Source organism: Caretta caretta, chromosome 7, assembly GCF_965140235.1.
Source record: "Caretta caretta isolate rCarCar2 chromosome 7, rCarCar1.hap1, whole genome shotgun sequence".
Classification (NCBI taxonomy): Eukaryota; Metazoa; Chordata; order Testudines; family Cheloniidae; genus Caretta; species Caretta caretta.
The window spans coordinates 36,078,710-36,104,066 of NC_134212.1; the positions used below are offsets into that span (position 1 = coordinate 36,078,710).

Sequence of the window (25,357 nt, forward strand, 5' to 3'; positions counted from 1 at the left end):
CACACAAACTCACTCTCCTGCTGGTAATAGCTTATCCAAAGTGACCACTCTCCTTACAATGTGTATGAAAATCAAGGTGGGCCATTTCCAGCACAAATCCAGGTTTTCTCACCCCCCTCCCCCACACAAACTCACTCTCCTGCTGGCAATAGCTCATCCAAACTGACCACTCTCCTTACAATGTGTATGATAATCAAGGTGGGCCATTTCCAGCATAAATCCAAGTTTAACCAGAATGTCGGGGGTGGGGGGTAGGAAAAAACAAGGGGAAATAGGCTACCTTGCATAATGACTTAGCCACTCCCAGTCTCTATTTAAGCCTAAATTAATAGTATCCAATTTGCAAATGAATTTCAATTCAGCAGTTTCTCGCTGGAGTCTGGATTTGAAGTTTTTTTGTTGTAAGATAGCGACCTTCATGTCTGTAATTGCGTGACCAGAGATTGAAGTGTTCTCCGACTGGTTTATGAATGTTATAATTCTTGACATCTGATTTGTGTCCATTTATTCTTTTGCGTAGACTGTCCAGTTTGACCAATGTAGATGGCAGAGGGGCATTGCTGGCACATGATGGCATATATCACATTGGTGGATGTGCAGGTGAACGAGCCTCTGATAGTGTGGCTGATGTTATTAGGCCCTGTGATGGTGTCCTCTGAATAGATATGTGGGCACAGTTGGCAACGGGCTTTGTTGCAAGGATAGGTTCCTGGGTTAGTGGTTCTGTTGTGTGGTATGTGGTTGTTGGTGAGTATTTGCTTCAGGTTGGGGGGGTGTCTGTAGGCAAGGACTGGCCTGTCTCCCAGGATTTGTGAGAGTGTTTGGTCATCCTTCAGGATAGGTTGTAGATCCTTAATAATGCGTTGGAGGGGTTTTAGTTGGGGGCTGAAGGTGACGGCTAGTGGCGTTCTGTTATTTTCTTTGTTAGGCCTGTCCTGTAGTAGGTGACTTCTGGGAACTCTTCTGGCTCTATCAATCTATTTCTTCACTTCCGCAGGTGGGTATTGTAGTTGTAAGAATGCTTGATAGAGATCTTACAGGTGTTTGTCTCTGTCTGAGGGGTTGGAGCAAATGCGGTTGTATCGCAGAGCTTGGCTGTAGATGATGGATCGTGTGGTGTGGTCAGGGTGTGTCTGTGCGGATTTGATCTTGTGCTTTTTCAGGAAGTTTCTTGAGTAAATGTAAGGAGAGTGATCACTTTAGATAAGCTATTACCAGCAGGAGAGTGGGGTGGGAGGAGGTATTGTTTCATGGTCTCTGTGTATATAATGTCTTCTGCAGTTTCCACAGTATGCATCCGATGAAGTGAGCTGTAGCTCACGAAAGCTTATGCTCAAATAAATTGGTTAGTCTCTAAGGTGCCATAATTTATTCACTGAATTGCACTGGCTTCATATTCAGATATTTAGCAGTTATATTTCAAATCTGGATGCTGAGGCTTTATTGGAGGTGAAAGGATTTGAGAAAATGTTGTCTGAATATGCAATGAATGTCATTATCAACTAGCTTCATGCAGAGCACCCATAATCTTTGGAAGCAGGCTGCTGGCATGATGAATTCCACTCTATTTTGGTCTCAACAAGCCTCACTCTGGCTGAATCCTCTTCTCCAGATTGGCAAGCCCCCTTTTTATGACAAATTCTCCCTTGGTGTAATTACACTGAAATCAGTGGAGTTACACCAGGCATGAATGTGGCCAATGATGAGATTAAACCTTTGCCAGTCTGTAGTAGGAACTGCAGCTACCTTTGATACAGCTATGGACATATTTTAAGCTAAAAGGATACTATTCAATAGTTCTGGAAAAAAATGTACTCTCCACACATACTATTGAACGGGAATATCCTCACTAGCACAGCCTGGGCTTCAGATAGAGCTTCAAATATGTCAGCAAGTTTTCTGAGCCAACAGTTTGACCTAAATATCTTAAACATGTTATGGGAAACAGATCTTGCAATCATCATCTTCCAGAATGGGCAGTCATTACCTGCTACATTGTTGTTCCTCATGTGCTGATTCAGAGATACATACACAACTGGCAAGTTATTTTGCCTTAACACAGCTGAAGTTACCATTAAGGTTTTGCACTAGAGTAAAATGTTGGATGAAGCTGGGCTACATATTTGCTCTTGTGTATCTGTTGGCAATAAAACCAAAAGCCTCATGGAGCACTGGCAAAGTAGCCAGTGGTGTAGTGGTATATGCAACATGAAGTCTGAGAGGAATGCACATCTTTTCCTTTATTTCAGGGGTTCTCAAACTGGGGGTCAGGACCCATCCAGGGATCGGAAGGTTCTTACATGGGGGGGGTCACGAATTGTCAGCCTCCACTCCAAACTCTGCCTTGCCTCCAGCATTTATAATGGTTTTAAATATATTAAAAAGCATTTCAATTGATGGGGTGGGGGGTCACACTCAGAGGTTTGCTATGTGAAAGGGGTCACCAGTAAAAAAAGTTTGAGAATCACTGCTTTATTTACATGCTTTTAAGGTTTTTGGATGTGGTGTGTCCTGACACAACCTTAACTGTCACAAAATATAACTTTTGTTTGTTAAATTATAGAAACATGGAAAAATAACCCTATATTATTTAATGTTTGGGCAGTCGGAACAAGGTAGGGAAAGCAGGACTTCTGGGTTCCTTAATGTTCTGCTGCTGACTCACTAGGACATTAGTAAATAATTTAAATTTCTCTCTGCTTCAATTTCCCCACCAGTAAAATTGTGATATATCACATTCCTACCTTAGTCTTCCCTTCTGGAATGTCTTTTGCAGAAAAATTGCTTCTCTAAATTGAGATATCTAATGGCCCATATTTGGGTAGTGATAATTCCTCTTTTCCCACTGACTCAGTGCAAGGTGTTTCCTAAAGGCCATAATGAGTGCCAAAGGACTAATTCTACTAAATATAAACATGAATCGACATAGATGTGTAGACTAACAGTGTGATAGATATGGCTAAATGTGAAAAAAAATCCCGATGTGCAGTGTGGCAAAATGGGATATGAATGACTGTGTGTGTTGTGTTCACAGTAAATAGCTTTATGAGATTATTCTGCCGCAGAGGACACAAGGATGGGTGAGTTTGGAGGCTTAATCAACGTTTGTAAAATGCTTTGAGATCTACAAATGAAATTATTATTAAGAGGGAAGGTAGCATGGACCAAACTACATCAGGAAACCTGGGCTCTGCTCCCATCCGTTTGGTGACCCTGAGCAAGTCACTTTGGGCCTGATTTCGAAGACTTCTGGGCACTTAGAACTCCAAGTGAAGTCAACCAGAGCTGCAGGTGCTCACCGCCTTTGTAAAAAAAACCAGATGCTCCGTTCCTGAGCTTCCCCCACGAAAGTGGCACAGCGCCACACACCACAATTATTATGCAAAAACCCAGGGACACCTGTCCGACTCCTAATTTAGGCTGCCCTTAGATTTCCTTTCATCCCTTACTGGGATGGGTTGCCACAGCCAGCCTTCAAGGCTGGAGAGACCCAAGCGCCTACGCTCCAGGACCACCTGAAAGTGAAACAAAAACTGCCTGCTGCTGCCGGGGGTAATGGGTCGCCAGCAGCTGCCATGTGACATTCGCTTTTTGCAGCAGCACTTGCGGCTGCTCTCCCCGCCTGCGGCTGAGCGCCCGCCTCCGAGGCACACGGCCCCGCCCCACCGCCTCGGGCCCGGTTTCCCCTTCCCCGGCCGCTGACGTCCCTCGAATAGCAGCACAAGGCGGGTGATTGTGATTCTGGCGAAAGGTTCGGAGCCTCCAGCGCGCGCCGCGGCCACCCCGGTGCCTCTTGGTCCCGGTGCAGCTGGGCTCATCCCCTGCCCCACACACGCGCCGCCTGACAACAAGCGTTTTGGCCACGGCTAGGCCACTTTCTAGCCGGAGACCTTTCCCCGGCTGGGGGCCCCGCATCCCGCCTGACCCCCCTCCCTACCTGCAGCCCTCCCCAGTCCCCCGGGCGCGGGCAGGGAGAATGGCCCAGCTCGCTGCCCCTTCGCCCCGGGCGCTGCTGCTGCTTCTCCTGCTGCTGCCGCCGCCGCCCTTCTCCGTGGCCTCCAAGCTGAACATCCCCAAAGTGCTGCTGCCCTTCGCCCGGAGCACCAGGATCAACTTCACCCTGGAAGCCAGCGAGGGCTGCTACCGCTGGTGAGTGAGCGCAGGGGGCAGCCCGCCCGGGCGCTCCTCTGCTCGGGGGCTGCCCGTGGCGCAGGTGTGGCGCGGGCGGCCCCTCAAGAGCCAGCCCGGAGCAGCACGTGGGGCTGGGCGCCCTGGCAGCTTGCGGCCTCGTCCCTTTGTCTGCAGCCGCCCGCCTGGCTCTGGCCGGGCACCCCCGGGGGAGGCGTCCGCGCGCTCTCCCCAGGGGGTGCGGCCGAGCTCTGCAGCCATTCACGCCCCTGAGAGCAGCCGAGCCTGCAAGGCAGCGGCTGGGAGCCTGGGCCCGAGAGCGTCCGTGCACCTGGCGCTGCAGCACGCCCAGGGCGGGTGAGATCTGAGCCCTGCATGCTGCTGGGGCTGATAGGAGCGGGCGGGTCCCTGGGAAGGCTGGCCTGGGGCTGAGCGTGGTGTGAAATATCAGCTCCTTGCACTGCTGGGCCCCGAGAGGGTACACACCAGCTCTGCAGCTCTGTGCCACGCGTGTTTGCACTGGGCCCAGACCGCGCTGCTTAGGTGCCCCGTATAGGTGGGAGAAGGGCTGAGAGAGCCTGTTGCAGGCAAGGCCTCTCTCTCTTACAGTGTAGTAAATGGGCGTGAGGGGCACGGGGTGCAATAAAAAATAAGTGGGTGCAATGCAGGATGGGGGAAGAACTGAGAAAGGGGCTTGCTTGTATGCACCCTTTGATGGACCCATTGACATTTTCATATGGAAAAGGAACCTCAGGTATGCTGGCAAAGCAACCTGTAGTGACTTTTTCTGGTGATTTGAAGGTGTTCAGCAGCCTTTGCTGTGAAGGATACCTATTTTTTTTAAAAAAAGCATGTATTAATTATATTGGGGGGAGGGATAGCTCAGTGGGTTGAGCATTGGCCTGCGAAACCCAGGGTTGTGAGTTCAATCCTTGAGGGGGCCATTTAGGGATCTGGGGCAAAAACTGGGGATTGGCCCTGCTTTGAGCAGGGGGTTGGACTAGATGACCTCCTGAGATCCCTTCCAACCCTGATATTCTATGATATTCATATTTTAACTTGGCACTTTATCACATAATAGTGGGAATCCAATATATGCATTGGCTAGCTCATCCAAGGATAGCACATACGCTAGGTATTGTGGGAACACCAGCCATTCTCTCATCCTGCAAACACTGGACGCTCACCTGCTTTTGCAGTGTAAAGAAATATGAGAGGGAAAATCCATAAAGGCCTGATCCTACATAGTTTGAAAAACAAATCTCATTATTTTCTACCCTCTGCATGAAAAATTCCACACCCGCCTAGCACCAGATCCACAGAGGAAGTTAGGAGTTTAAATAGCTTTGTGGATCTAGATGCTGAATGCTGGGCAAGAAAAAAAGCCAGGAAAGTATTTGCATATTGGGCTGGATGAGGAATTTTTAGGTACAGAGAAATATATACTCACACTCTGCATGTGAAGTGGCTTTGAACATATCACCAACCTATATGTGGGCATGGTAGTAAAGGAGGAGCTAAATGCTTAGATGTCTGTCCAGATACTTAGTCAGATTCACCCCTAGTGTTTCTTCATTGGGGATTATGCCAGAAACAAAGCATGAGATGTAACAGCTAACCCCTTTCTCAATCCCTCCGTCCAAAAATGTAAAAATTAGGCAATACCTCACTGTCATGGCTGATTTAGACAATATGCTAAGCATGTAGCCTCAGGAGAGACTGGATCAAAGAGGAACACTCTGTCAGGTTGTTGTAAAAGGTAAAAGATGCCCCAGTGTGAATAATTGTACTGGCCTCTGGTCAAGATGTCAGAGTAAGGGTACAGGATATAATCAAACACTGCATGGGCGTGGAATAGACATTTCTACGTTGGGAAGCCTGCTTGTTCACGTGAAGCAACACAGAGGTTAGATGATAGGTTGGACATGTTTAACTCAGTGGGACTGCTTGCTGAGTAAAGGAACACATACTGTACATGCAAGTGCTTGTAGATTCAGAGCCATAAGTGTTTCATGATGGTGCTAATATCTTCATGCTAAACAACGTTTAAGTAACACATCTCTGATTTGCAGTAGCAGTGAATGTGAGGTGTCCAGCTAAAGAAATGTTGATATTCCAAGTCTTCTTGATTACATCTGCACTTGCGCTACTTACATGTTTGTAGCAGATTTTAGTTGTTAAATTTGTGGTTGAAAACCATTAAAACTCGTCCCAGTGGAATATATTTTTCCTTTGTATCAATGAACTTAACCTATCACTGACACTTTTATGTACTTGTATATTTGCCTTGACATTAAATATTTGAGAGGCTGATCAAAAACCTTTAATATGGCTACTTACAAGTTTGAGTCCCGCTCCTCCCCCACCCAGGAAGAACAGTAATCAGAGTTGCATCAAAAGTTTATTTTAATCCTAAACTGCATGTGTAGAAAGAAAAGAGGAAGCAAGTTATAAGGTACAACAGTTTTTAAATGAAAACAATAGTTTGCTATGGAGCTGTTTAGTGATTGCAAATTTATTCTACAGATATTTCTTATCATATTTTTTTAAAGGTGGCTGGAGACTATACAGAATCATTTTACCAGTCAGTTTGGCTCATTAAAAGAAAAAAAAAGTCACAAATTAGGGATGTAAAATATTCAACGGTTAACCGGTAAGCATTAGTTTTATGGTTAACCGGTAAGCATTAGTTTTACCGTTAACCCACCCTAACCGTTAACCCCTAGCCTCGCCAGCCGGAGCAGCCCTGGGCCAGCCCAACCCGCTGCCCTAGTCCCTGCCCCTCTCCCTTTAATCAGTTAACCAGTTAAACGATATAATTTTAATAGTTTAAACGGTTAACTTTTAAAACGATATTTACATCCCTGTCACAGATGCGTCACAGTGGTACTCGGTTTGTCTAGGCAATATATCTTCATTATTCCTAGTAAATGTGTGAAAAATAGTAGTGAACATTCTCTCTCTCTCTCTCTCTCTCGTATTGATTAGTTCATAGGAAAAAATAATGACAAACTTTCTTTGTACCAGACATCCATTCAGAATGTCAGTTTCTCTATTCTGCATGATTAAAAGCTTGCAGTGGTAGTTAACATTAACTAAGAGATGTGTGAATCAGATATTGATCACAGTGGAAGTGCAGCCTTAGGCAGTATGGCCTAGTGTATAGGACACTGGCTTGGACTCAGCAAAACCTGGGTTCTGTTCCCAGCTCTGCCACTGGCATTCTGGATGACCCTGGGCAAGTCATGTCACTGCTCTGTGCCTCAGTTTCCCCAGCTGGAAATGGGAGTTAATGATGCTGACCTCATTTTGTAAGGCACTTTGAGAGCATCTAATGAAAAGCACTGTATTAGAGCTAGGTTTTATTATTATTTGAAGGAGAAAGGCCCAAGATCTGGCATCAATTTAGACTTACTACGGTGTGCCCTCTTTTTCAGCTTTCGTGATATAAATCTATCTTAACTTCTCTCTTGCAGAGCAACAGGCAGGATGTGGGTGACCGTCTGTGTATATCCATAAAACCTTTTGGAGGAAGTAGCAGCTCTCTGTGAGGGGCTGAATATAAGTGATGAAGATGATTTAGCAAAACTGAAAATGTTAAGTAAATTGCATTGATTAATCTTTCTTTCCCGTCTCACAACCACCTGCCAAAAAGCCAGTCTTTAACTAGAATGCGTTAGAAGGAGACCTAATATGAGGGCAGACTGTTGCACATCTGCTTATTACTAGGTTCTCCTCTGAAACAAGTGGTTCTGCCCATTGTCAGAGACAGAAAACTGGACTGGATGGACCTGGGGTCTGATCCAGTCTGGCAGTTCTTATGTTTAACTCCCCCTTTGCTTCCGCCCAAACCTTTCCATAAATATGCTGGTTGGAGTTGCATATGCAAGAAAAAACAAAGTATCAGAATTACAAGATACAGGCACATATGTCTGAAGAGAGGATTGAGACTGTGTAACGTGGAGCAGTGCTACCACATATCAGAGGTAACAGTATAAATATTTAGGGCATTGCTATCATTTTCATCATTTCTACTCTGCGAAGATACAGCAAGCAGATAAGGGTGGCATTTGAATTTCTCCTCTTTCTAGAAGAGAAGAAACTTGCATAGGCTACAGAGTGGTAGCCGTGTTAGTCTATCAACAGAAAGAACGAGGAGTACTTGTGGCACCTTAGAGATTAACAAATTTATTTGAGCATAAGCTTTCATGGGCTAAAGCCCACTTCATCAGATGCATGCAGTGGAAAATACAATAGGAAGATTCTCTCTTTCTCTAGAGAGAGAGAGAGAATGAAAAAATGGGGGTTGCCATACCAACTCTTAACGAGACTAGTTGGTTAAGGTGGGATATTATCAGCAGGAGGAAAAAAAAACAACATTTGTAGTGATAATCAGGATGGCCCATTTCAAACAGTTGACAAGAAGGTGTGATTAATAGTAGGGGGAAAATTAGCGTGGGGAAATAGTTTTTAGTTAGTGTAATGACTCATCCACTCCCAGTCTTTATTCAAGCCTAATTTAATGGTGTCTAGTTTGCAGATTAATTCCAGTTCTGCTGTTTCTCGTTGGAGTCTGTTTTTGAAGATTTTTTGTTGAATAATTGCGACTTTTAGGTCTGTAATTGAGTGTCATGGGAGGTTGAAGTGTTCTCCGACTGGTTTTTGAATGTTATAATTCTTGACGTCTGATTTGTATCCATTTATTTTGCGTAGAGACTATCCAGTTTGGCCAGTAGTACATGGCAGAGGGGCATTGCTGGCACATGTTGGCATAATCACATTGGTAGATGTGCAGATGAATGAGCCTCTGATAGTGTGGCTGATGTGATTAGGCCCTATGATGGTGTCCTCTGAATAGATATGTGGACACAGTTGGCAACGGGCTTTGTTGCAAGGATAGGTTCCTGGGTTAGTGGTTCTGTTGTGTGGTGTGTGGTTGCTGGTGAGTATTTGCTTCAGGTTGGGGGGGCTGTCTGTAAGCAAGGACTGGCCTGTCTCCCAAGATCTGAGAGAGTGGGGGATCGTCCTTCAGGATAGGTTGTAGATCTTTGATGTGCTGGAGAGGTTTTAGTTGGGTGCTGAAGGTGATGGCTAGTGGCGTTCTGTTACTTTCTTTGTTGGGCCTGTCCTGTAGTAGGTGTCTTCTGGCTCTCTGTCATGGGGCGCAGACTCACCTGGCAGCACCGCCTGCTGGTCATCTCGAGGAATTAGCGTCCAGCCTCTGGAGCGCCTCCTTCAGGCCGGTGTCTCACCGCCCCTGGCCCCCGTGTCCCTCCTGGTGCACTTGTTTTGGGTGCTACCCCCTGGCAGTACCCCCACAGTTCTGGGTCTCCCCCTCCCAGGTGAACCCCCACCCACTATCTCCATCTTGCCTCAGTCTTAGGCTACTGCCAGTCACCAACTAGTTCCTGCTTCTTGTGGAAGACTGCAGTATAAGGCCCTCATCACAGGCAAAGGGGTTTGGACCTGCTGCCTCTGCCTACCCGTGGCTGCCCCTGCAACCCCTGTACCTAATAGGCCTTCCCAGGTCTGCAGCCTGGGGCTTTCCTAGGCCCGAGCTCCCCGGCTCCCTTGGCCTTCCCCAGCCCTGCTCCCAATCTAGGTACTTTCTCAGCCCTTGTAGCCAGGTCCCTCTCTCCCCAAGCTAGAGAGAGTCTCTACTGGAACTGCTGGCTCAAACTTTATAGAGCCAGCTGGGCCCTGACTGGGGCATGGCCTCCAGCTGCCACCACTTGCCCCAATCAGCTGGGGTTTTGCTCCCTTCCCCAGCCCTAGCCCTCTGCAGGGTTTTTCCAACTCCCTCAGGGCTGGAGCGGGTGCTCACCCCGCTACACTCTGTCAATCTGTTTTTTTCACTTCAGCAGGTGGGTATTGTAGTTGTAAGAATGCTTGATAGAGATCCTATAGGTGTTTGTCTCTGTCTGAGGGGTTGGAGCAAATGTGGTTGTATCGTAGAGCTTGGCTGTAGACAATGGATCGTGTGGTGTGGTCTGGATGAAAGTGGGAGGCATTTAGGTAAGTATAGCAGTCAGTAGGTTTCCGGTATAGGGTGGTGTTTATGTGACCATTGCTTATTAGCACCATAGTGTCCAGGAAGTGGATCTCTTGTGTGGACTGGTCCAGGCTGCGGTTGATGGTGGGATGGAAATTGTTGAAATCATGGTGGAATTCCTCAAGGGCTTCTTGTTCATGGGTCCAGATGATGAAGCTGTTGTCAACGTAGCGCAAGTAGAGTAGGGGCGTTAGGGGATCAGAGCTGAGGAAGTGTTGTTTTAAGTCAGCCATAAAAATGTTGGCATACTGTGGCGCCATGCGGGTACCCATTGTAGTGCTGCTGACTTGAAGGTATACATTATCCCCAAATGTGCAATAGTTGTGGGTGAGGACAAAGTCACAAAGTTTAGCCACCAGGTTTGCCGTGACATTATCGGGGATACAGTTCCTGGCGGCTTGTATTCCATCTTTGTGTGGAATGTTGGTGTAGAGGGCTTCTGCATCCATAGGGGCGAGGATGGTGTTTTCTGGAAGATCACAGATGGATTGTAGTTTCCTCAGGAAGTCAGTGATGTGTCAAAGATAGCTGAGAGTGCTGGTAGCGTAGGGCCTGAGGAGAGAGTCTTCATAGCTTAGCATAGGCTAGGAATGCAACCTAGATGATTAACTAGGTTATGAGAAATGGGTCTCTTCTGTGATGGTGAGGGAGTGTGAGAAGTCTTGTCTAGTTACTTTTTTCTTGTGCTTGTAAAGTTCCCTGGGATTTCTCTTTGCACTCCTTCAGATCTCCTGAGGTGAGGAGGCCTTTACTTCTGACAGATGAGTTCTGGATATTGATTCCTTCAGAGCTCATTACTGGTCTAGGAAACGGGACATGGGAGAGAGGACATAATGCATTCTGCTTTCCTCCCCTGCTCATAATGATTGCAAGCTCTACTTCTGTAGCACTTCCTGTCCAGGGAGTGGGGGGGACTGATTTAAGTCTCAATTTCTGGCACATCTGTGGTAGAATAAATACCATTAGATTAAAGCATCTACCTGTTTCTTTTCTTATTCATTCCTTCCCCATCTTCTCTATTCTCCTCTCTGTAGTGTTCTTTCTGAGCTCTCATTCCAATGTCTTGCCATTGGCCTGTGACACGCTCAAGAATTTTGCTGCAGATTTGGGGAGATTTTTTTTTTTCTTAGTTCCTGAGGAGCCTGCTCCTTTTATCTGTTGGTAAACATTCAGTCTGTTGTAAACATCTGCATGGTTTTTTTTCTTGTGTAATTTTACATGTTGTTTGATGATAGAAATTGGAAAAGGTCCAATGATACACTAATAAACTGCAGAAGTTTTACAGTGTAGTACGAATGAAGACCTGTTCATAGTCTGATTTTAAAAAAATGGGGCCGGGGAGGGAATGAACCCTTTCTAGGATGAACTCTAAACCAGTAGCTGTCAAACTGAGGTCCATGCTAATTGTCTGTTTGGGAATGTGGTTTGGTAACATGTTAACTGTCCTTACTTCTGGCTGCTAAATTTGATTAAAAGACTATCAAAATATTTTATATAGTTGGTTATGTTATCTGTCTACATAAACAATTGCTATGGTTGCCCCAGCAATGTAATGTGAATGGGAGGGGAGATGGTGCATGAGAAAATCTCTCAAACATATTTTAGTCCATGCTGTGAAAATGTTTGAGAACCCCTGAAATAGGCTCCTCCTTTCATGGTTCTCTCTTTGATCCTGGATCTGCTGACAGTTATGCACATGCATAACTTTATTTACATGCACAAGTTCCACTGAGTCAAAATTAAACACACACATCATTGTTGATAGGATTTGGGCCTTAGTTTTCAAAATGAAAGTTTGTTTTAGGTATGTCAGGAATTTCAAAGAAATGTTTGTTTTCAGTAATAAGTTAAGGGCTATTTAACATTAAATTGAATATTGAGTAACTGAGGATGGTGGGAGTTCTGACACTTCTGATCAGTTGGCCTCTGCCCCTATATGTCATGTTCTAGCTGGGGGATTACTTTGGGTGAAGTATAGACTTTATAACTTTTACTTTCGTTTACATCTTTGAAGATCCTGGTAGGACAACTGAGTAGACCTAACGCTATATTTTCTAGTTTGACTACATTAATGTAGTTTAATTATTTATCCTACTTTTTCTATTATTTAATGTGAGGTACTTTGATACATAGAAGTGATTAACACAATTGCAAAACGAGTTGTCTAGATGTTAATACACACATTTACTGTACTGAGTCAATTCTCCTTTGCACGTAATTATAAAGAATTTCAGAACAGGGTCAATATGTACAAAATTATTTTTAATCTTAGCCTGAAAGGATACTGCTGTCACATGAGAGACATTCCAAACTTTGACCTCTGACACATGGTTTGATAGCTTGTAGCAGCTCTCTTAGAAGACATCACTGTTACATGCAGAATCCACCCACTACACAGTTGTTTAACTGGTTTCAGAGTAGCAGCTGTGTTAGTCTGTATTTGCAAAAAGAAAAGGAGTACTTGTGGCACCTTAGAGACAAACAAATTTATTTGAGCATAAGCTTTCGTGAGCTACAGCTCACTTCATCGGATGCATTTAGTTGTTTAACTGTGCTATATAGCTGTACGTGATGCTTTCTGTATGAAAAATTCAAGATAGAAAGTTAGATTAAAATCTGTTCTTTGAACCGCACTCCATTGAGGGTATAAATGTTGACCATTCAGTGCAGGAATCCTAAATTGCAAATCTAAGTAGATTTATTGGTTAATTGTTCAAAGTTAAATATAGTCTTTCATATCAACCCTATGTAAATTGGTGTTTCGATGTTGTCTTATCACCATCAGTGGCTCTCTTTTTTTGAAGAACACCTTATTAATGCTCCTAGTACAGTATTCCCAAGCATTAAAACCCCAAATATACACGATTTGGCTTTTTTTATTTGTCATCTGTCTTTTAAGCATTTGGGGTTAATCTTTTCAAGAAAAAGGAACAGGAGTACTTGTGGCACCTTAGAGACGAACAGATGTATTAGAGCATAAGCTTTCATGAGCTACAGCTCACTTCATTGGATGCATTGAATGGAACATATAGTAAGATACATGTGTGTTTTTATATATATATATATATATATATATATATATATATATATATACACACACACACACACACACAAGTTGGAAGTTACCATACAAACTGTGAGAGGCATAGGGCCTAATCACATCAGCCACACTATCAGAGGCTTGTTCACCTGCATATCTACCAATGTGATATATGCCATCATGTGCCAGCCGTGCACCTCTGCCATGTACATTGGTCAAACTAGACAGTCTCTATGTGAAAGAGTAAATGGACACAAATCAGACGTCAAGAATGATAACATTCAAAAAGGTTTCAGAGTAGCAGCCGTGTTAGTCTGTATTTGCAAAAAGAAAAGGAGTACTTGTGGCACCTTAGAGACTAACCAATTTATTTGAGCATAAGCTTTCGTGAGCTACAACTCACTTCATCAGATGCATACTGTGGAAAGTATAGAAGATCTTTTTATACACACAAAGCATGAAAAAATGGGTGTTTACCACTACAAAACGTTTTCTCTCCCCCCACCCCACTCTCCTGCTGGTAATAGCTTATCTAAAGTGATCACTCTCCTTACAATGTGTATGATAATCAAGTTGGGCCATTTCCAGCACAAATCCAGGTCGTGTCGTCGTCCCCCCCCCCCCCCGTCCCCCCCCCCCCCCACAAGCCCACTCCAGTTGGAGAACACTTCAATCTCTTTGGTCACTCGATTACAGATCTAAAAGTTGCAAATCTTCAACAAAAAAAATTCAGAAACAGACTCCAAGGAGAGAGTGCTGGATACAGTTAACTTAGGCTTGAATAGAGACTGGGAGTGGATGGGTCATTACACAAAGTAAAACTATTTCCCCATGTTTATTTCTCCCCCTCCACCCCCCACTGTTCCTCAGACGTTCTTGTCAACTGCTGGAAATGGCCCATCTTGATTATCACTACAAAAGGTCCCCCCCCGCCCCCCTCCCCGCTGTAATAGCTCACCTTAAGTGATCACTCTGGTTACAGTGTGTATAGTAACACCCATTGTTTCATGTTCTCTGCATATATAAAATCTCCCCACTGTATTTTCCATTGAATGCATTCGATGAAGTGAGCTGTAGCTCACAAAAGCTTATGCTCAAATAAATTGGTTAGGGTCTAAGGTGCCACAAGTCCTCCTTTTCTTTTTGCAAATACAGACTAACACGGCTGCTACTCTGAAACCTGTAATTAGTTATGATGAGCTATTATCAGCAGGAGGAAAAAAACTTTTGTAGTGATAATCAAGATGGCCCATTTAGACAGTTGACAAGAAGGATACTTACCTTAAGGAAATAGATTCAATATGTGTAATGACCCAGCCACTCCCAGTCTCTATTCAGACCCAAGTTTCAGAGTAGCAGGCCTGTTAATCTGTATACGCTAAAAGAAGAGGAGTACTTGTGGCATAAGATTTCGTGAGCTACAGCTCACTTCATCGGATGTATGCAGTGGAAAATACAGAGGGGGAGATTTTATATACACAGAGAACATGAAACAATGGGTGTTACCATACACACTGTAACAGTATTCAGAGTAGCAACCGTGTTAGTTTGTATCCTTAAAAATAAAAGGAGGACATGTGGCACCTTAGAGACTAACAAATTTATTTGAGCATAAGCTTTCGTGAGCTACAGCTCACTTCATCGTATACCTTTTGTAGTGATAATCAAGGTGGGCCATTTCCAGCAGTTGACAAGCACATCGAAGGAACAGTGTGGGGGGGAGGGGAGAATAACATGGGGAAATAGTTTTACTTTGCGTAATGACCCATCCACTCCCAGTCTTTATTCAAGCCTAAGTTAATTTATCCAGTTTGCAAATTAATTCCAATTCAGCAGTCTCTCCTTGGAGTCTATTTTTGAAGTTTTTGTGTTGAAGAATTGTCACTTTTAGGTCTGTAATCGAGTGACCAAAGAGATTGGGGTGTTCTCCGACTGGGTTTTGAATGTTATAATTCTTGACGTCTGATTTGTGTCCATTTATTCTTTTACGTAGAGACTGTCCAGCTTGGCCAATGTACATGGCAGAGGGGCACGGCTGGCACATGATGGCATATATCACATTGGTAGATATGCAGGTGAACGAGCCTCTGATAGTGTGGCTGATGTGATGAGGCCCTATGATGGTGTCCCCTGAATAGATATGTGGACACAGTTGGCAACTGGCTTTGTTGCAAGGATAGGTTCCTGGGTTAGTGGTTCTGTTGTGTGGTGTGTGGTTGCTGATGAGTATTTGCTTCAGGTTGGGGGGCTGTCTGTAAGCAAGGACTGGCCTGTCTCCCAGGATCTGTGAGAGTGATGGGTCATCCTTCAGGATAGGTTGTAGATCCTTGATGATGCGCTGGAGAGGTGTTTTAGTTGGGGGCTGAAGGTGATGGCTAGTGGCGTTCTGTTATTTTCTTCGTTGGGCCTGTCCTGTAGTAGGTAACTTCTGGGTATTCTTCTGGCTCTGTCAGCCTGGTTCTTGACTTCAGCAGGTGGGTATTGTAGTTGTAAGAACACTTGATAGAGACCTTGTAGGTGTTTGTCTCTGTCTGAGGGGTTGGCGCAAATGCGGTTGTGTCATAGAGCTTGGCTGTAGACAATGGATCGTGTGGTGTGGTGTGGTCTGGATGAAATCTGGAGGCATGTAGGTAAGCATAGTGGTCAGTAGGTTTCTGGTGTAGGGTGGTGTTTATGTGACCATCTCTTATTAGCACCGTAGTGTCCAGGAAGTGGATCTCTAACAGACTCCAAGGAGAAACTGCTGAGCTTGAATTAATATGCAAACTAGATACCATTAACTTGGGTTTGAATAGAGACTGGGAGTGGCTGGGTCATTACACATATTGAATCTATTTCTTTAAGCTAAGTATCCTCACACCTTCTTGTCAACTGTCTAAATGGGCCATCTTGATTATCACTACAAAAGTTTTTTTCTCCTGCTGATAATAGCTCATCTTAACTAATTAGCCTCTCACAGTTTGTATGGTAACTTCCAACTTATCTCTGTGTGTGTGTGTGTGTATATATATATATATAGATATCTTACTATATGTTCCATTCTATGCATCCGATGAAATGAGCTATCGCTCACGAAAGCTTATGTTCTAATACATTTGTTAGTCTCTAAGGTGCCACAAGTCCTCCTTTTCTTTTTGCGGATACAGACTAACACGGCTGCTACTCTGAAATCTTTTCAAGTTTTTCTCTGAAACCAGAAATGGTAGAAACTTACCATTGGTATGCATTTTTTTCAACATGAAAGCTCAGATTCTCATGTAATTAAATGACTTCTAGAGCTGGGGTTTCAAGAAAAGCACAAAATATCATGAGTCACATGAGAAAATTATGAGAGACGACAAAACTAGAAGTGTGGCTTTAAATGTACTTCTGACATTTCAGGAGTCCATTGCTTTCTTGAGGTGTTACTGTTACTCTAGCAGGAAAGAATAATTTTTGTAAATTAAGTTTTAATCTAGATTTGTGATGTTTCTAAGTATAAACATCATATATAATACTGGTATTTTTTTTGCAAAACACTGTACCTACAGAGAAATGAAGACAAAACTTCATTTAAAAATTGCTCCAAATTTATGGTTACTTCCTAATCATACTGGGGGAAGGGAAGCATTCAGAAGCAGTGATTTTAAAATAGCAGTGCTCGCTGGCTGAACTCTGTATCACACAATTGCAAAACCTCTTTACATTGCAAATTAACGTGTGGGATTTATATTTAAGTTCACATGTGGCATATAAATATGCTTATATTCTTGGAACACACTTATATCCGCATCTCTTTTGTGGAAATGGAAAGCATCACGACACGGACCTCTGCTGATAATGAAGTATTGCTGTGTTAAGAAATATTATTGACTACGGGTCTGATCCAATGCCTATTGGAGATGGTGGAAAGTTTCTGTTGACTTCAGTGGGAGTCAAATTGGGTCCTAAAGCCTTAGAAGAAGATTGTTTTAATAATGCTGAAATAATAACACAGGATTGAAAACTTATCCAGACACCTCCTGTGCAGAAATAGACTAAAATTGTTAGCTGATGACTGATACAAAAGATGGGCAACAAGGTGTTGAGGCTACATCGTGATGAGCACAGTTGCTGGAGCTCTGTCTCGGTACTGCCACTGGACTCTACTTAGGGTTCACTCTTTCATTGCCCCTGGCAAGTGGGCATTTGATAAACTTGAAGTCTGTCTGCCCCTTACCATGATTCCAAATAGTTGCAGTAAAATTGACCAGTCTTGTTCATACTCTTAGGAAAGAACACTAGGAGAATTATTATTACTATTATTCTTTAAATAGAACGCTTAAATGACTTCAGTAGATGTTGAGGGCACTCTGCACCTTTCAGGTTCATGCCCTTTTTTGTGTCAGGGTCTGTCTTTTTGTTCTTGAAGCACTTCCATATCTCTGCTGCTGTAGAAGTAACAATCTTTTATAATTTTTGTCCATGATCAGAAAAAGAAATGTAGAGTAAACATAAGATATATTTAAAATAATGGAAATTAAATAAGGGAAGGGTCACTGGAGCATTAAATTAAAGGAATGAGCAGGGCTGGCCAAATTAAATATACCTCCCGTGGATCTTTGTGCTGTTCGGTGCACATCTGACAAGATAAACATGCTCACTACATGGTTAACTTTGCCATGTTTGCATGTACAGTGCAGCCTATCTTCTCTCCAATCACTGATGACAAGGGTAAGAAATAATAGTGTATCAAGTGTCGGTCCCAAGACAAAAAGAAAAGGAGTACTTGTGGCACCTTAGAGACTAACAAATTTATTTGAGCATAAGCTTTCGTGAGCTACAGCTCACTTGATCGGATGCATTCAGTGGAAAATACAGTGGGGAGATTTATATACATAGAGAACATGAAACAATGGGTGTTACCATACACACTGTAACAAGAGAGTGATCACTTAAGATGAGCTATTACCAGCAGGAGAGCGGGTGGGGGGGGGGGGGGAGAGGGCAGAGGGAGTGAGGGGGAAGGGGGACCTTTTGTAGTGATAATCAAGGTGGGCCATTTCCAGCAGTTGACAAGAACGTCTGAGGAACAGTGCGGAGGTGGAGGGGGGGAATAAACATGGGGAAATAGTTTTACTTTGTGGAATGACCCATCCACTCCCAGTCTCTATTCAAGCCTAAATTAATTTATCCAGCTTGCAAATTAATTCCAATTCAGCAGTCTCTCGTTGGAGTCTGTTTTTGAAGGATCTACAGCTTATCCTGAAGGACTACCCGTCACTCTCACAGATCTTGGGAGACAGGCCAGTCCTTCCTTACAGATAGCTCCCCAACCTGAAGCAAATACTCACCAGCAACCACACGCCACACCACAGAACCACTAACTCAGGAACCTATCCTTGCAACAAAGCCCGTTGCCAACTGTGTCCACAAATCTATTCAGAGGACACCATAATAAGGCCTAATCACATCAGCCACACTATCAGAGGCTCGTTCACTGCACATCTACCAATGTGATATATGCCATCATGTGCCAGCAATGCCCTTCTGCCATGTACATTGCTCAAACTGGACAGTCTCTATGCAAAAGAATAAATGGACACAAATCAGACGTCAAGAATTATAACATTCAAAACCCAGTCGGAGAACACTTCAGTCTCTTTGGTCACTCGATTACAGACCTAAAAGTTGCAAATCTTCAACAAAAAAACTTCAGAAACAGACTCCAATGAGAGACTGCTGAATTGGAATTAATTTGCAAACTGGATACAATTAACTTAGGCTTGAATGGAGACGGGGAGTGGATGGGTCATTACACAAAGTAAAACTATTTGCCCATGTTTATTCCCCCCCTCCAACCTCCACTGTTCCTCAGATGTTCTTGTCAACTGCTGGAAATGGTCCACCTTGATTATCACTACAAAAGGTCCCCCTCCTCCACCCGCTGTCCTGCTGGTAATAGCTCACCTTAAGTGATCACTCTCTTGTTACAGTGTGTATGGTAACATCCATTGTTTCATGTTCTCTATGTATATAAATCTCCCCACTGTATTTTCCACTGAATGCATCCGATGAAGTGAGCTGTAGCTCACGAAAGCTTATGCTCAAATAAATTTGTTCGTGTCTAAGGTGCCACAAGTACTCCTTTTCTTTTTGCGAATACAGACTAACACGGGTGCTACTCTGAAACCGGTCTCAAGACAAGAACCTGGGTGTCTTGGTTCCAATTCCACAGTCCATCCCTAACTCCCTGAGCTAAACTGCTTTCCAGCAAAGTAACTGAATCTGTTATCCCAAGTGAAAAATATGGGTGATGATAATTTATACTTGCATGGTGCTTTTACATCCCTACATCTCAAATCACTTCACAAAAATGGATAGAAACCATTATCCCCATATTCTAGTTCACCTTCCTGAGTATAGAAGATTAAAGCAATTTGCATGAGAGTATCTGTGGTCTAGCAGATAACATACGGGTCTGCCACCTCAGGGCAGTGCTCTGTTCCAAAAACAGTTTTACATATTTTCTTCAAGCTTTGCAGAAACCTTTGCTTTTTGAGTAATCTGGCAATTTTCAGGGCAAACTAATTTTCCAGGCCAAAATTATAGGGAATGAAGAGAGCACTTTTTCTACTGTAGTTGGTTGCACACTTTACTGTGGAGAGTTTATTGCAGGGGTCGGCAACCTTTGGCACGCAGCCCATCAGGGTAATCCGCAGACAGGTCTTGAGACATTTTGTTTACATTGACTGTCCACAGGCACGGTCCCCCGCAACTCCCAGTGGCCGCGGTTCACTGTTCCCGGCCAATGGGAGCTGCAGGAAGTGGCGGGCCGCAGGGATGTGCTGGCCGCTGCTTCCTGCAGTTCCCATGGACCTTTACAGGGTGAAAGCTATAAATTCTCCTCTGGATTGGAGAGGAAGGAGGGGTTAATTTTTCCCACCTCTTGGCAAACCAGTTTACTTGAAAAAAAACTAGGAGTACTTGTGGCACCTTGGAAACTAACACATTTATTTGGGCATAAGCTTTTGTGGGCTAAACCCCACTTCATCGGATGCATGCAGTGGAAAATACAGTAGGAAGGTGTATATATACACAGAGAACATGGAAAAAATAGATGTTGCCATACTAACTGTATGCCCACCTTAATTAATTGGTCTTGTTAGAGTTGGTATGGCAACACCCATTTTTTCATGTTGTCTGTGTATATATATCTTCCTACTTTATTTTCCACTGCATGCATCCGATGAAGTGAGTTTTAGCCCACGAAAGCTTATGCCCAAATACATTTGTTCGTCTCTAAGGTGCCACAAGTACTCCTCGTTCTTTCTACTGATAGACTAACACGGCTACCAGTCTGAAACCTGTTTACTTGAAGTGAAGGAGCCTTCTTCTGAATCCGTGAATTTTTGGGGGGAGAATGGGGAAAGAGGAAATCACCGCAATGGCTGGCATCGCACTAAGCTGAACAGCCATGCAATATTCTTAGACTTGCGTGCTCCCAAGATACAGTGGCATGAGTTCTCACCAGGCATGCAGCCATACCTTGACTCTCCTTTTGATGATTTATACAGTCAAACCTTAATCTGTTTTGATTGCATTCTAATATTTGGATTATCTCGTGATTTAAAAAAAAACAACAATTAACTAGCAGGCTACAAGCATGTTAGCCTTCTGTCTGTACTCTCTCTAGCTTTTTGCATAAACGTTTCAGCAGTTATAATAAAATACTTTTTGGCCACCTGTCCATGGCAGTTACTTTTGTTATCTTTTCCTTTTTTAAAAGTCCAGCCAATATTTCTAGTTTGGTTGGATCAAAAACTTTCTTTGTGGAGAATTAACCATTTTCCTTTACCATGAATAGGTTGCTATCCATAACCTCTTGGGAATGGGCTATTCTATTTTAGAATTTGTAAGGTTGCCTGGGAAATCTATGAGAACAACAGCTGCAGCAGAGAAATGCCACTTTTTCAGAACCGCAATGTGATGGCTATTGTAGAGCTTTTCTGAACACCAGGAAAGGTTCAATAGTATCTAGACAAAGATAGGCTAACTACAGCAGTGCAGGGGAAAAAATGTTTGTGAAGAATCTCTGGGTGTCTGGCTGTGCAAGAACTTGGCTATTCATGTATTTAACAAACCTAACATGCCTGTACTCTGCCTCCGTTGAATATAGATTTAATGAAAAACTGGGATCTTGTTCTAACGCACAACTGTCCCATACACTTTATTATTATACATTTATGTAATCATAGAATCATAGAATATCAGGGTTGGAAGGGACTTCAGGAGGTCATCTAGTCCAACCCCCTGCTCAAAGCAGGACCAATCCCCAATTAAATCATCCCAGCCAGGGCTTTGTCAAGCCTGACCTTAAAAACTTCTAAGGAAGGAGATTCTACCACCTCCCTAGGTAACGCATTCCAGTGTTTCACCACCCTCCTAGTGAAAAACTTTTTCCTAATATCCAACCTAAACCTCCCCCACTGCAACTTGAGACCATTACTCCTTTTCCTGTCCTCTTCTACCACTGAGAATAGTCTAGAACCATCCTCTCTGGAACCACCTCTCAGGTAGTTGAAAGCAGCTATCAAATCCCCCCTCATTCTTCTCTTCTGCAGACTAAACAATCCCAGTTCCCTCAGCCTCTCCTCATAAGTCATGTGTTCCAGACCTCTAATCATTTTTGTTGCCCTTCGCTGGACTCTCTCCAATTTATCCACATCCTTCTTGTAGTGTGGGGCCCAAAACTGGACACGGTACTCCAGATGAGGCCTCACCAATGTCGAATAGAGGGGGACGATCACGTCCCTCGATCTGCTCGCTATGCCCCTACTTATACATGCCAAAATGCCATTGGCCTTCTTGGCAACAAGGGCACACTGCTGACTCATATCCAGCTTCTCGTCCACTGTCACCCCTAGGTCCTTTTCCGCAGAACTGCTGCCTAGCCATTCGGTCCCTAGTCTGTAGCTGTGCATTGGGTTCTTCCGTCCTAAGTGCAGGACCCTGCACTTATCCTTATTGAACCTCATCAGATTTCTTTTGGCCCAATCCTCCAATTTGTCTAGGTCCCTCTGTATCCTATCCCTGCCCTCCAGCGTATCTACCACTCCTCCCAGTTTAGTATCAGCTACATACAAAAACCTCAAAACCATAATTATTCATTCAGAAGCTTTTTTCAGTTTTAGGTCAAGACAAGAGGAGGAAGGGTCCAAAATATCACTTCAGTGAACTTAAAAGGAAACAATATGTCAAATAATTGCCTGCATTTAGGAGATGCATAATGTTAATTTTGCTAAACACAGTCCCAGCTAAAATTCTGGAACAAAACCCATTATGCTTTGGGGAACGTACATCTTGTTTTGTTATATTCTACCTAGTGAAGCTAAAGGCAGAACAATCCACAAAATTAAATCATATTTTAGTTAGAGCAGTGTACTGTAATACTCAGTGAAGGCCAAATCATGAGAGACTTACTAAGATTAAAACCCCATTGTCGGTTTTGCCTAAGAAAAAAATGAATGATAAAGATCTTTTGGATTTAACAATGTGATAGATTTGATTTCAATTGGCATTCTAGGTCTGATGTTCAAAAGCAGTCACCGGTGGCTTAACTCTGCTCCTGTTGCTGTCCAGAGGTGGGCCAACTCACAGCCCTACTGAAAACCCCACTCTGAGCAAAAGCTTCACCCTTGGCTACTCTCACTGTGTCCATCTATTGCATTTGCCTCCAAAACATAGGACAGGATGGAAATCTGTTTGCTACTCTTTTTCTTAGTACGATGAGAATTGCTCTAAGAGAGGATCGAGTAGACTTAAAAAAACAAAAACAAATAAAACCTCCCCTGTAGGTTTAAAAACTCATGCAAATAGGGAAATTCTGTTCCATTGTGAGGAGGGCAAGGCTGTGGTTCAGCTTGAACATCTTACGATTCCCTGGGAATCTGTTTGGAACCATAATTTGCTGATACAGATAAAATTGCTTCTATGTTATTTTGGATGCTGTGTAGTCAGTTTGGTATATAAACAGTAAATTGGGTCCTGAGATTCACTGTGAATACAGCACCAAACATATTGTTCAATCAAGTCTCTGTTGAAAGGCTTTACATGCCAGTTGATGTTACTGTTTCCATCTGGCTACATGTCTGTAAATGTTTCTAAGTCAAGTCCTGAAACATTAGATGAGCTGATAATTATTTATCTTCAGAGAGACTTATTTTTGCTAATTATGCATTCTGAAGAGCAGTTATTCTGTGGTACTTAAACTGTGCAGTCTGAACTTATCTATAAATTGACGCAAGTGTATTCACCAAAATAATGCTAAAATTATGGGGAAGGACATACGTTTGTCAATACTTTAAAATGGATTATTAACAGCATTAAATATGGTTAGACATAATCACCCATGATACCCACTTACTTTTGTTCCTCTACCATGGCAGATAGTTGAATATTATTCTTGTAATTTTGCAGTACAGTAACTCCCCACTTAACATCCTCTCACTTAATGTTGTTTCGATCTTGCGTCCCTGCTCAGTTACAGAACATGCTTCATTTAAAGTTGTGCAATGCAACCAAACAACGTTATAGCAAAGCTTGCTTTGTCCACAGCACCTCCCGCCCGCCGGCAGACCCCGTGGATCAGCGCCTTCCCCCTCCTCCCCCTGCCTCCTGCCCGCGGCAATCAGCTGGCTTGCGGTGTTCAGGAGGGAGGGGGGAGGTGCGAGGACTTAGCGCGCAGGCTCCCCCTGCCTCTTGAACACCGCAAACCAGCTGATTGTTGCCGGTAGGGGGGGAGGCTGCGTGCCGAGTCCTTGCTCCTCCCCCTCCCTCCCCTGCCCCCTGAATGCCACAAGCCAGCTGATTGCCGTGGGCAGGGGGGAGGAAGCGGCGCGCCTCCTACCTCGCTCCCCTGCCTCCTGCCCGTGGCAATCACCTGGCTTGCAGCATTCAGGCGGCAGGGGAGGGAGGAGGAGCCTGCGCGCTGTGTCCTTGCTCCTCCCTCCTGAATGCTGCAAGCCAGCTGATTGCCGTGGGCAGGAGGCAGGGGAGGGAAGAGCGAGGATGCTATGTGTGGAGTAAAGGGGGAGGAGGGGGGGGGAAGAAGAGGTGGGTTAAGGGTGGGGGTTTGAGGGAAGGGGTGGAGTGGGCGGGCCGAGGGTTGAGCCATCCGCCCCCCTCCCCCTGGTGCTTGCAAAGTAGGGGACGCAGCTGCTCGTGCTGCGCAACATGCTTCTCCTACCCTATGGCACCTTCAGCCTCCTTGCCTGCCTTGTTGTCTCCAGTGCCAGTGGGCTCTGCCTGTGTGGGGTAAGGCCGGGGCACCTCTCAACTATAGTACTGTACTGTATGGCAAATTTTTTTTTTCCTGGAACCTAACCCCCCCCCCCATTTACATTCACTCTTGTGGGGAAATTGGATTCGCTTAACATCGTTTCACTTAAAGTCGCATTTTTCAGGAACATAACTACAATGTTAAGAGAGGAGTTAGTGTATTTGTATAGGGACAAATTTAGGGCCCAATCTCGTCCCGCTGATGCGAGTTTTGCTACTGACAGCAATAGGGACAAGATTGGGTGTGTAAAGCCTAAAACTTAAAAAGTTGAACATAATGAGGTAGAAGGTACTGAAGTCAGTGGGAGTGCTGAGCAGTCACCTGAAAGTAGAATTTGGCCCAAACTGTTGGAGTAAAACAAATGTTGGGACATAAATTACATATTTCTTTTGTTTTTCCCTCCCTCTTCGCTATTCTGCTTCTTCCCACCAGCACCACGCAAGCATTGTTTTTACTGCTAGACGCTATTAGCGGTTTTAATATGTAATTCAAGAAGTCCTACCAGGTACATATTGGTAGAATCTAATGTTGAAACATTAGTAGCTCTTTTAGCATCTAATTACTGGCATGCTGTCCCAGGAATTAAAAACACTGCAGTAGTTAGGATGTGGAATAAATTGTGGAGGTATGTGTTGCTTTGTGAAATAGTGAATTGTTTGTCTATATCACAAGACTAAAATTAGCTCTGTGGAGGGAAGAGCATAACAGAGTGCAAGACACTACTGTAACAACATTTTTTCAGTTACTGTCTTCATCATCCAACCTACAATTATTACGCCCTATTTATGGGCAAGTGTAGATGGGATTCTTATTAGTGAAAATTAATGTATAATATTTT

General features: G+C 43.9%; 1 protein-coding gene across 1 annotated transcript in view; it reads left to right on the forward strand.

Moving 5' to 3' along the window:
* Positions 1–3,643: 3,643 nt before the first annotated feature.
* NUP210 (nucleoporin 210) overlaps positions 3,644–25,357 on the forward strand; it is a 118,483-nt gene continuing 96,769 nt past the window's right edge. Inside the window, exon 1 of the mRNA XM_048858458.2 lies at positions 3,644–4,149. Coding sequence (XP_048714415.2) covers positions 3,977–4,149 — 173 coding nt within the window. The 5' untranslated portion in view covers positions 3,644–3,976. The remainder of the gene's footprint in view (positions 4,150–25,357) is intronic.